We start from the raw sequence: 12,370 nt of genomic DNA on the forward strand, positions 1-12,370 counted from the left end.
TGCTGGCCTTACAATCAATCAAGAACTGCTTCTGACATAATCTGGCTGTGTTTAATGAGCAAATCACTTAATCTCACAGTGTTTTAGAGAAGATAGTGATGTGCTCCTGACAAAGGATATATATATGCTGAAAAAAAGACCTATCAGATCTGCGGAAAGAAAAAAAAAACTTCTTTACAACAATAAGTTAATACAATACAATACAATATAATATAATATAATGAAGATCATGGAAGATAAAAATGTATCATTTTGATTATATAAAATTGGTGAAAACCTTTGCAGAAAGTTTCTCTGATAAGGTCTCAATTTCCAAGCTACATATGGAACACATTCAAATTTATAAGCATAAGAGTCACCTGAGCCATGCCCTAAATGATAAGGGGTCTAATGATATGAAGAGGCAGGTCTCAAGAAAAGAAACACAGGTTATCTGTAGCCATATTTAAAAATTGCTGCAAAATACCACCAGAGAAATGTAAATTAAAGCAATTCTAAGATTCTACTTCATACCTATTATGTCAGCAAAGATAACAAAAAAGGAAAATTATAAATGTTGGAGGGGCTGTGGGAAAACAAGCACACTGATGCATTGTTGGTGGACCAATGAGTGGGTACAACCTTTCTGAAAAGCAATTTGGAATTATATACAAGAAGTAACTACATAGCGCATGCCCTTTGACCCAGCTATATCACTGCTAGGCCTATACCCCAAAATAGGAAAAGAAATAAAGGAAAAGAAATAAGAAATAGGAAAAGGTTCTATATGTGTAAAGATATAGCAGTTCTTTTTGTGGTGATTAAAAGCTGGAATCAACATGGATACCTATCAATTAAGGAATGTAGCTTAAATAAGTTGTGGTGTATCAATGAACTGATAAACGTTTACTAAGCTTCTACTATATGCCAAGCCTTGTGCTAAGTGCTGGGGATACAAAGATTGGCAAAAAACAGTCCCTGCCCTCAGAGAACTCAATATTGAATGAGCGAAACAACATGCAAATAAATAAGTACCAAAAAAAAAAAAAAAGCTAAATTATACAGGATAAATAGGAAATAATTAAAAGAGAGAAGGGGCTGGAATTAAGAGGAATTGGGAAAAACTTTCTATAAAAGATGGGATTTTAGTTAGGACTTAAAGGAAGTCAGGGAAGTCAAGAGGTAGATCCCAGAAAGGATAGCATTCCAAGCTACCCCGAGCCAAGAGACAGAGCTATCAAACAGCCAAGGAGGCCAATGTCATCAGATCAAAGAGTCTGTTGTGGGGAGTTTGGTGTAAGAAGACTGGAAAGGTAGGAGGGGGCTAGGTTATGAAGGATTTTGAATGCCCAACAGAGCATTTTGTATCCGATTCTGGAGACAATGGGGAGCCACTAGAACTTATTGAGTTGGGGAATGACATGGTCCAACCTACATTTTAGGAAAATCACTTTAGTGGCTGAATGGCAGATGGACTGGAGTGGGGAGAGACTCGAGACATGGAGAGACATGAACTGATACAGAGCTATGGGAGTAGAACCAGGGGAGCAATTTATACAGTAACAACACTGTAGATGTAAGATGCAGAATGTGGCATCTATGTTTTTGTACAGAGCCTAAGAGTGAATTAGTTTTGCTTGACTATGCATATTTGTCATAAGAGGTCAATAGAAGAGAACACAGATTTATTATTTAAACTAAATTCACTCATTCACTCATTCATTCATTCATTCATTCCTGACACTCTCCTTATCTATTTCAATAGTTTTATTTTTTAAAAAAACCCTCATTTTTGTTGCAGCTATCTGGCTATTAAGAATCATTGCTGGGGGCAGCTAGGTGGCGCAGTGGATAAAGCACCAGCCCTGGATTCAGGAGGACCTGAGTTCAAATCTGGCCTCAGACACTTGACACTTACTAGCTGTGTGACCCTGGGCAAGACACTTAACCCCCATTGCCTCACCAAAAAAAAAAAAAAAAGAATCATTGCTTATTATCACAGCTATCATTTTAATAATCCATTCTAGAATTTTCCCAGGTGACAAAGTCAAACTCACTTACTCTATATTTTGTTGACCTCTATTCAAATTTCAGAAAAATCAGCATATTTTTTTTTCCTGAACCTTGACTCAAGAACTCATCCTTTCATACTTGAAATAACAGCCTCTCTGCCCACAGTCTTTCTCCCACTCCAAGGTATCATTCTCAGTATTCCTAAGGCAAAGGTTTTATCATTGCCACTGCCCTGGTCAAATAACCTTCTTTGGGCTCCAATCTCTGCTAAGACAAAATATAAACTCTTTCATCCTGTCTCTTAAAAGCCTATAACAATTTGGCTCCAACCTATCTTTCCTACCCTATTAAAAATTTATTCCTTTTAACACACTCTATACTCTGGCCAAAATGTAATGCTTATGTCAGTCATCTTGATATCTTCAGGGCAATCCCTGTTTCTGATTTATAAAAATCTTCATTTTCCTTCAGGAGTCATTTCAGAAACTTCCTCCTCTGTCAATATCTTGAGCTGAAAATGTTCTCTCTTTCCTCAAACTATAGTACTTTGTCCATATTTTATCCTTACCTACTTATTTTTTTTACTTATTTTATAATATATATGAACAATTCTTGGCACAGAGGAGTGCTTAATAAATGGTTAATGACTTACTGTCTATCTTTCTGTTATTCCCTGCCCTCAATGGATAATTCACCAGGTTCTCTGGTCATATGTTTCTTTGAGTATACCTCTTTTAGTCCATAATTTTCCACTTATAATATACCACAACCTACGTGTACCACGCATCTACAGCTCCATTGTCCTTATGATCTTATGTTATGCATGGGTGATACTTTGTTAGGAGAGAGCTTTTAAGGCTGAAAATCAAGTGCTTTATTATAATTAGGACAATATATCTGGTACAATTTAGTCAATTGTATGACCACAAAGATACAGTCTATTGTAGAATTTTGTTTCAGAAGCCCTGCCTATTCCCTTTCCATATTTTCATATGGATGCTGATATGTAAAAAATTTCATAAAGACTTTACAGAAATAGGAATCAGGCACATATGTTGGCAGTTATTTATATTTTCTTAATTTCAGCTATAAGAAGTGATATTTTCAAATTGTTTGGGATCTTCCCTTTTTATCTGAGAAATAATGACAGATCTTTTCCATTTTTTTGTTTGCTGTCCTCCTGCTTTCATTCTGATGTTAGTATGATCTAGACCAAGCTTTCTGTCAACCTATTTTCCCCTCTACTGCACCTTACTGTTTTACGAGCAGATCTTGCTCTTAATTTTCCTTTATCTTTCAATACAAGGTTTTACAAATGAGTATGCAATCTGAACCAGTGTTGCCCTTGGCTGGCTGATCTCCCTTTTTGGCAAGATCAATTGTCTGTTGTCTAATCCTCTTTCATTCAGGCTCAGAATTGTGCTACTGCCTTACACTTTTCCTAATTATGACAGTCTGCTTTGATGACTGTGTTTCCTATTCCTAACCCTCCTTACAAACTTGCCAGTAGAAGAATCAGAATCCAAAATCCTCTGTTCTTAAAAAGAGTAGGTGCTTAATTCTTGCTTAATTCCAATAGAATGCAATAGGCCACTATTAAATACCTACTGGGTGTAAGGCAATGTGGGGGAGCTAGAGATAAAAACAAAACAAAGTTCCTACCCTTAGGAGTTTACATTCTATAGGAGAAAGATATTTAAAGAGATGACTACATATTTGATAACTTGAGGAACAATTAAGTACTAATAACTAGGGAGATTGGAAAAGTTTCCCACAGGAACTAGAATATGACCTGAGCCTTGAAGGAAGCTAGGTATTCTTTTTTTTTTTTTTTTTTTGTGGTGCAATGAGGGTTAAGTGATTTACCCAGGGTCACAAGCTAGTAAGTGTCAAGTATCTGAGGCTACATTTGAACTCAGGTCCTCCTGAATCCAGGGCTGGTGCTTTATCCACTGTGCCACCTAGCTGCCCCAAGAACGTGCTAGATTAAAAAATAATGTTTATCATATGGAAAGGAAGGGAAAAAATACCAACAATGAAGATGAAAATGACAGTGCCAAAGCACAGAATACCGTGGGAAATACATACCTGAGGTATGATTGACATCTTCTTCCGTAAGTCATGAAGTCCTATTTCAGTCGTCAAAATCTTATCAATCCAGATTTTACCTTCAGGTTCTGACAACCGAAACAGTGCAGCAATAAGGGAACTTTTCCCAGCTCCTGTCCGTCCCACAATTCCAACCTATAAACAGAACCAGTACCATGTTTTTAAAAGAATATAGTAGTTTTTGTTCTTGGTTTTTGGGCTGTTGGGTTTTTTGGCTGATAAAAATTTTATTTTCATGAAAAAAAAAGGGTTAAAATCAGAATTATACTTCTGATAGAGAAAAGCTATCAGTAGCTTAATGCCAATCCATGAGAAGTCAGTTCTCCCAATTATCTTCATTCCTGTATCAGAGTATAAAGCACCAGGGAAATTTCCTATACCAATAAGAGGTCTACAACTGGAATAAAAAAACACTTACAACAAGAATATATCCATTTTCTTGAACTATATTAGTTCAGCTTAGTTATTCTGAGATAAGGAAAGCAAATCTATTCCTGATAATGGGCAAGACACTATTCACTATAATGAAAGGAAACATTTTTCAAATCCCAGAAAGTGGGTTTTAGTGATTTGATTTTAAAAGGATGATCAGTAGCTAGTTACACATAACAGCAACAACACAAGTATAATCATTGCTGATTACATTGGTTCTTTCATCTCAACAGCTCAAAACATTTTATAAAACAACACTCCCAAATTTTATATAGAAAAGCTGTAAGAATAAAACGTTTTTTCCCTTAGAGTAAAACAAATAAATCAAAAGATTTGAGAAATCTTCACAAGGGATTCAGCACATTTCTAGGTATAGATAAAATAAACAAGAACAGAGAGACATTATACTACAAAACCAAAAAAATGGACTCCAATAAATGCAGGCCTGTTATAATGTATTCTATGTAATATATTATAGATAGGTTGAGGATCCACAAGCAGAAACTAGCACCCACAGATCTGGCAGATAGAAACTGCCAAATGGGAACTATCCAAGTATAGAAAGCATCTTTATTCAAGGCTTAAACACAATGAAGATAATTTAAGAAATGTTTTTTTTTTTATTGAGGCGATAAACAGTGAATTAAAAACAATTACTTTAATAAGATAATGTATTCTACCTAATCTAAAAAAATTTTTAACTCCATCTACTAACTCAAAGGTATCAAGACGCATGTATTGGAATCCATTATTTTTTAAACTTAATAACGGAGTGTTCTACAGTAGCTTTATTATATCAAGTGCTTCGAATCTGCACTTTAGCAAGATTTATCCATCCAATGCCATACAAGTTGCATGGTTGCTGAAAGAATCTTCAACTGGCAATTAGGATCCTAGACCAAGATTTAAGGTCACAGATAACTTGAGTGGCAGCCCTGGACAGCCCTGATCCTTTATGGGGTGCAATGCTCTTCTCTCTCTTTTTTTTTTTTTAGTGAGGCAATTGGGGTTAAGTGACTTGCCCAGGGTCACACAGCTAGTAAGTGTTAAGTGTCTGAGGCCAGATTTGAACTCAGGTACTCCTGACTCCAGGGCCGGTGCTCTATCCACTGCACCATCTAGCTGCCCCTGCTCTTCTCTTAAAAATTAATTAACAGAGAAACATATATTTGTAGACATGAGTACCTCTAGTTGAGATTAGTGGCTTCTAGCTTTTCCATAAATGGTAGATTAGCCACGCCCAAATATAGAAAAAACATTTAGGCCTATTTAAAATCACCAGGATTGTTAGTTATGACTTTAGGTAAGTACAATAAATAAAACCCTGCCCAAATGGGAACTGGTTCTACTGGATTTCTCTGCTTTTCCAACTCATCAAAGCCAAAAGATCTTGCAAAGGACCTAATTGGTTTCAGTGTGAACCATGTTGATCACAAATTCAAGTAACCTCCTATCTTTCAAAGATCCTTTTTAGTTTCCTTACTTTAGGGTCACTATAATTAGCACAATGCTATACAAAAAAGGCTAATCAGTCTCTAACATCTACACAGCATGTTGGGATAGCTGCAGGACAAGATACAGACTTGAAGCTAATTTACACAACCATAACTGCACCTTTGTAAGTAACCACTCATATATTTTCACAGAACAAGTAGCAATTCACAGTGAGCAAGTCATAGAAAACACTGATTTATTTTCATTCTTTATACCACTTACTAGAGGTGATAACAGACTGAGAAAAGAGAGAATGAGAGTCCATTTGGTAGAGTGGAAAAAAACATTGGACTTAAGAATTAGATTCCTATAATTCAAAGTCTCACTCTGAAACAGACAAGGTGTGTGACCATGGTCAAGTCTGGGCCTTAGTTCCTCATCTGGAAAATGAGGATAATATTACTTATGCTTCCTACTATGCCAGGTTATTGTGAGCAAAGAGAAAAGGGAGAGATTGAGGGAGAAGAGGGAGAAAAAGAAAGAAAGAGGGGAGAGCATGAAGGTACAGCAACTGCAAAATTCTTTTATAACTAAAGCTCCTCTAGAATATTTCTAGATAAATAAATGGAGCTAAATCTGATATTGCTAACAGACCCAAGAAACAAATCAAAACTCGAGTTATTGTAATATTATAACTCAGAGTCTTACGATTCAATTTTCCCAAAAACCTTTTAAAATCTCAGGTAATCCTGCAATTTCTTTTAAGTTTTCATAATACAAATTTGGGGCTAGCTTCTAATGTTTCTTATGCTTTTCTATTTAATGGGGATTCTTTAGGCAGTTCACATATTATTGCTTCATTCATTCGTAGCTTAAAAGTCACATTCAAAATAACAGTTAAACTTGATGCTTAAGAAGGCTGCTATGTTTGGAATGTTATGTTTGAAGTGAAAAGAACTCAGGTGGAATCTGGACTATGTACCTGTGTGACCTTGGGTTAGTCACTAAACTGTCCTGGGCCTCTGTTTCATCTATAAAATGAGGATGGACCAAATTATTTCTATGGAACTTCCCCGCTCTAAAGCTATGGTCCTAAGTTAAGCACATTGTTTGTAACCACAGGATTCCTTCTGGTACTACAAGTAACAGCATTTCAAAGTCATTCTAACCAACATCATTAATCTTTTCTGTCTGTTCAATCCTCAGACTCCCTACATTCATGTTTGCTCTGTGCTGTGAAGGCATTCAGCATTGCATTCCTTTTCTCACTTTAAATCGCTGATCTAGTACATGAGACGGGTCTGTACGAAGGAGACAAGCTTAGAGAGATTTCCTTTTAAACTAATAACAAACTTATACCTCAGTAATGGGTGATTCTGGTTATATGGGTAAGCCTTTGTTACCTTGCTATTTCATATCAGCATATCATCATTGATTTATTCACTCTACAAACATTTAAAAATTCCTACTATGTACATTTGCTGTTTTTGAGTTGTTTTAGTCGTGTTCAACTCTTTGTGAACCCATTTGGGCTTTTCTTGGCAAAGATGCTGGAGTGGTTTGTTATCTCCTTCTCTAGTTCATTTTACAGATGAAGTAACTGAGTCAAACAGGGTTAAATGATTTGGCCAGGGTCACACAAGCTAGTGCCTGAGGCCAGATTCTAACACAAGAAGATAAATTTTCCTAATTCCAATTGTCACTCTATCCATCATTCCACATAGTAACCCATTATGTGCACAGTACTATCCTATATGAAATATAAAATAATGTTAAAAATCCATTCAAATTCAACAATTCAACAGACATATTAAAATTATTACTATATGCAGAGTACCGTATTATATAATTAATGGCTAGCACAGTTCCTTATCAATATTATGTCACTATTACTATCAATGTTATGCCATTTTTATAATTTTATACAACTCTGTAGGTGCTATTATCACCATTTTACAGATAAGGAAACTGAGGTAGTCTGAGGTTAAATGATTCACATACCTTGCAAGCATTTGATGCTAGCTTTGAAATCTGGTCTTCTTGATACCCAAGCCTAGAGGTCTATCCACTATACTACCTAGTTACATATTGGGAAAAATATAGAGCTTAGAAAAGGCATCTTTTCTGCCCTCAGGTAGCATATAGTTGAGTAGACAGGTAAGACTGATGCACAGATAATGGCACAAGACATGATGCATTAAAGAGATACAGAAAAAAGTGCTACCTGAGGATATAACATCAGTTGGCAAGTCTGGTTCCTTCTATTTCTTTAATTTCTTTTGCCTATCTCTCTCATTCTCTCTTTCCCCTATTCCATTTCCAAATCACCTTCCCCTGGAATGGCTTAGTTACCTAACACCAGCTATTGCAATGGACTTTTCCCAAGTTTCCTTACACAACCACAGCAATGTTCCCATTGTAGAATTCTGATCACAACATTCCCCAGTGAATTCTAAAATCCCTAGGCTCCAATTCCAGGTTATAACCTGGCCCTAACATATGTTCTCAGCTTTATCTCATGAAACTCTTATTCAAAGATGCAACCCATCACTCATCTAGACAACTTACATTTCTTACAATTTTCCCCCAACCTCTCACATCATATACCAAGGTAAATTCCAAATGGATACAACTTAGATGTAAAGTTGCATCATAAACTAGAGGAACAAGGAAAAAATAGCCATTGTAAGATATGGATAAAGGGAAAATTTTGTGACTAAACAAATGATCTTCACCCCAGCCATCTTCAGTTATCCCTCTATGTGACCTCTTTCTTAGGGAACTGCACTCAAATCAACTGTTTTTGGAAATGGCATGTCAACTGGCTGCCCTGTTCCACTTGCCTTTCTTGAGACATCTTAGAATAAAACACAGCTTGCTTGTCAGCGCAACCCTATATGTGGTGTCTTCTTTTTAGAATATAAACTCCAGGGGGCAGCTAGGTGGCACAGTGGGTAAAGCACTGGCCCTGAATTCAGGAGGACCTGAGTTCAAATCTGGCCTCAGACAATTGACACTTACTAGCTGTGTGACCCTGGGCAAGTCACTTAACCTTCATTACCCCGCAAAAAACATTAAAAAAAAAAAGAAAAGAAAAAAAATTGCAATAGAAAGCATAGAGATAACCAATTAGTTCATAGAATATAAGCTCCTAGAGGCCAAGGATTGACTAGCTTTTGTATTTGTATTTCCAACAATTAGCACAGTGTCTTGCACGTAGAAAATGCTTGAGTTCTTTTCTTTTATTCTTTCATCCTATGTCTGTAATATACTTCTATTCCCTCTCCCTATCTGTGATGAACTTCCCACATTTCAAGTCCTAGTTTAAGAATAACCTGCTTCATTGCATCCTTCCTTAAACCCTTTATCTTTCTACTTCTCCTTGGATCTCAGTAGCACCCTAAATATGGCTTATACACTTAACATATTCTAGGTTATTTGGATACCTGTCTTAGATCCTCTACTAGCCTTCCAATTTTGAAGTTGCAGAGATCAAAGCCTGTATTCTATGCCTCATATAATAACAATAAACAATACAGAGCAATACTCATTTGATAAAAGTTTATTGAATTAAATTAAATATATCATCAGACATAATGCAACTAAAATCAAGATTCAGATCAGGCCAACAGTGAGAAAAGAAAATGGTGGCCCATAATGGTGTGTTCTGCTTCTAGGGCAGTTTTTACTAGTTTTTACTAGGATATTAATAGCTTAACTGTGTCTATGGAGTAATGAAGATAATCCTTAGTAAACACAATCAATGAAAACCTGAAAAGCAGAAAAGATGTGACATGTTTACTATTTTTCAAAAGGAAAGAAGGCATTAACACATACCTTTTCTCTTGATTTGATTAGTGCAGTCAAGTGCTTCAATATCACAGGTCCATCCAAACTATAAGTGAAATTCACATTATCAAAGACAATCATGCCTTCACGTGGCCAGTCTGGTGGTGGTCGTTTCTTAGATTCCCATGGGGCTTCTTTTTCAAGATCTGTATACTCTATTACTCTTTCTACAGATATCATCTAAAAGATAAATATGAAGATGTAAATGCCCAAGTTAGTCTGGGTCAACAGCATGATATCTGACAAAAGGTGGTTTGTTACATAATTATGTTTTGTTTTTTGAAATTACTAGCTGGCCATCAGGAAATTAAGTCTACAAAAGCATTTATTTGTATAGGCTTACAGAGAAGAGGAATCTGCCACATGAATGGATTTGGATCATCTTGAAGCTTGTTCATGAGAGATACAATAGAATTCTATTTTTAGGAACACAATTAAAGTACTGGAAGAAGGTATTACTGGAGGGGTCTTATTTCCTTACATGCAGGGCAGGTAATATATAATCAATAAAGTTTTATGTTTGTTTATCAAAAAAATGAAGAGTTCTAAACAATCTGCCAAATACAATAGTGTGTGAGTTTTAAAAAAAAATTCCATTCGAAGGCTGGGAGATTGGTTGGTCAAATTTATAGGTAAGAAGATTATTCCTGAATTAGACTTTCTGAGAGCAACCTCTTTTCTGGCCACTAGTGACTAATGTAGTTTTCAATGAGATGAATTTATAAGATGTCATTAAAACAAGAAAAATCATTTAAATAAGAGGTACACATCTAAATAGTAACTTCATCTTCAAAACACCTTATATTCAATAGGGGAAAACAATCTAGGCTTATAAATGACTTAGTATTAAGTATATGGAAAATTAGAAGATGATCTTATATTATACTTGATGTCCAGCATGTTCTGTGTAAGCTAAGAGTCATCTGTAAGGCTCTGCAAATGTATTATAAAGTCTCCTCCAATGTAATATTAAAAAAATAGTTAGAGAACTCTTTGTTATTGTAGGGTTTTGATTTATTCAATGATCTGAGCCATAGCTGATGATTTGACACTTTTACTCTCAAAGAGAAGGTGGGCATTCACCACCTAGTAATCTTTACTTATGCCAGAGACGGTGATAGTAAATCTTGTTCTGCTACTACCTGAAACTTCACTTCAACCCTCAGCAACCTCTTATTGTATTGGAATAGCCAACTCAACACTTCTTCCTATTCTTTCCTAATCTTTTAGTGGAAATGCTAAAACTTAAAATACACCATAATTCAAAAATTGGATAATCGCCTCTCCACTGAATATAAGCTCAAAATATCTGATCACTCTATATCAGAAAAGAGGACCAGCTCATTAAGAAATAATAAAGCATAGTTTTCTAAAAGACTTAGGAATAACCTCGCTAGTATTTCAGAACCTGCCTCCTACAGAGAAATTTATTACATCTGAAGGCAGCTTGTGATGAATCTAAAACCTGCTGACATAGCACACAGAAGACTGAGAAAAAGATGTATTACATTTTATTTTGCATTAACTTTAAACAGATGGAAGAAGGATCTAAAAAACTCTGTTAGCCACAATGTAAAAATAACAGTTTTAATATTTTCAACAAGAAATGCTTTTATGTCACTTAATAGCAAGGGGACTTGAAAAGACTAAGAATGTAAAGATAAATATTACCATATTCTCAACTTCGGCACTTTGTCTAACTCCCCACTGAAACATTCCCATGAGTGTGATGGCATAGGACAATGCCAACCCAACTTGCCCAGCATTCAGAGCTAAAGATGAAGAGGAAAAGGAAATGGAATCAATTCAAGATTATCAAATCAAAGCCCAGTTACTTCATCTATCTCACATACAAGTGAAAAATGCCAAATAGAAGCTTTTTTCAATCACAAACCTATCAGTAAAGATTATTTATGACTGTTATGTTCCTGTTTTTTAAAGTAGTCATCCTATCTTATTGTTTGCTTTCTCAATGGGTGAGGGAAGGGCTGGAGGGAGATAATTTGGAACTCAAAATTTAAAAAATAATTAATGTTAAAATAAATAAAATACATGTGTATTAAAAATGCAACTCGGGACACAGCTAGGTGGCACAGTGGATAAAGCACCAGCCCTGGATTCAGGAGGACCTGAGTTCAAATCTGGCCTCAGATACTTGACACTTACTAGCTGTGTGACCCTGAGCAAGTCACTTAAGTCTCACTGCCCCACTAAAAAAACAAACAAAACAAAGAAAAATGCAACTTGAACTTCAATTCAATTTAACAAGAATTTATTATATGCCTATTTAATGCCTCTATGCTGAGAACTATACTAGGTATATAGTCCTGGTCCTCAAGGAACTTGTTTTCTACTGGGCAGATATAGCATAATGCAGATACAAAATGAATACTGAGGGTTATGTGAGCATGAAGAGAGGCACTATGGGTCCTAACAATTGGGGGAGAGCAGGAAAGGCCTCTAGGGGTAAGAAGGACGGCAATCCAGTTACAGAGGGACATTCTGTACAAAGGCACAGAGAAGTAGAAGATTGAATATGCTGTAAAGGGAACAA

General features: G+C 35.8%; 1 protein-coding gene across 1 annotated transcript in view; it reads right to left on the bottom strand.

The window, feature by feature from the left end:
* Positions 1-12,370, bottom strand: part of ABCC4 (ATP binding cassette subfamily C member 4) — a 280,662-nt gene that overhangs the window by 47,149 nt on the left and 221,143 nt on the right. The window contains exons 24-26 of the mRNA XM_043990550.1: positions 11,488-11,588; positions 9,805-9,996; positions 4,081-4,236 (exon numbers count right to left, since the gene is read on the bottom strand). Coding sequence (XP_043846485.1) covers positions 4,081-4,236; positions 9,805-9,996; positions 11,488-11,588 — 449 coding nt within the window. The remainder of the gene's footprint in view (positions 1-4,080; positions 4,237-9,804; positions 9,997-11,487; positions 11,589-12,370) is intronic.

Source organism: Dromiciops gliroides, chromosome 3 (genome assembly GCF_019393635.1).
Source record: "Dromiciops gliroides isolate mDroGli1 chromosome 3, mDroGli1.pri, whole genome shotgun sequence".
In the NCBI taxonomy this organism is placed as follows: Eukaryota; Metazoa; Chordata; class Mammalia; order Microbiotheria; family Microbiotheriidae; genus Dromiciops; species Dromiciops gliroides.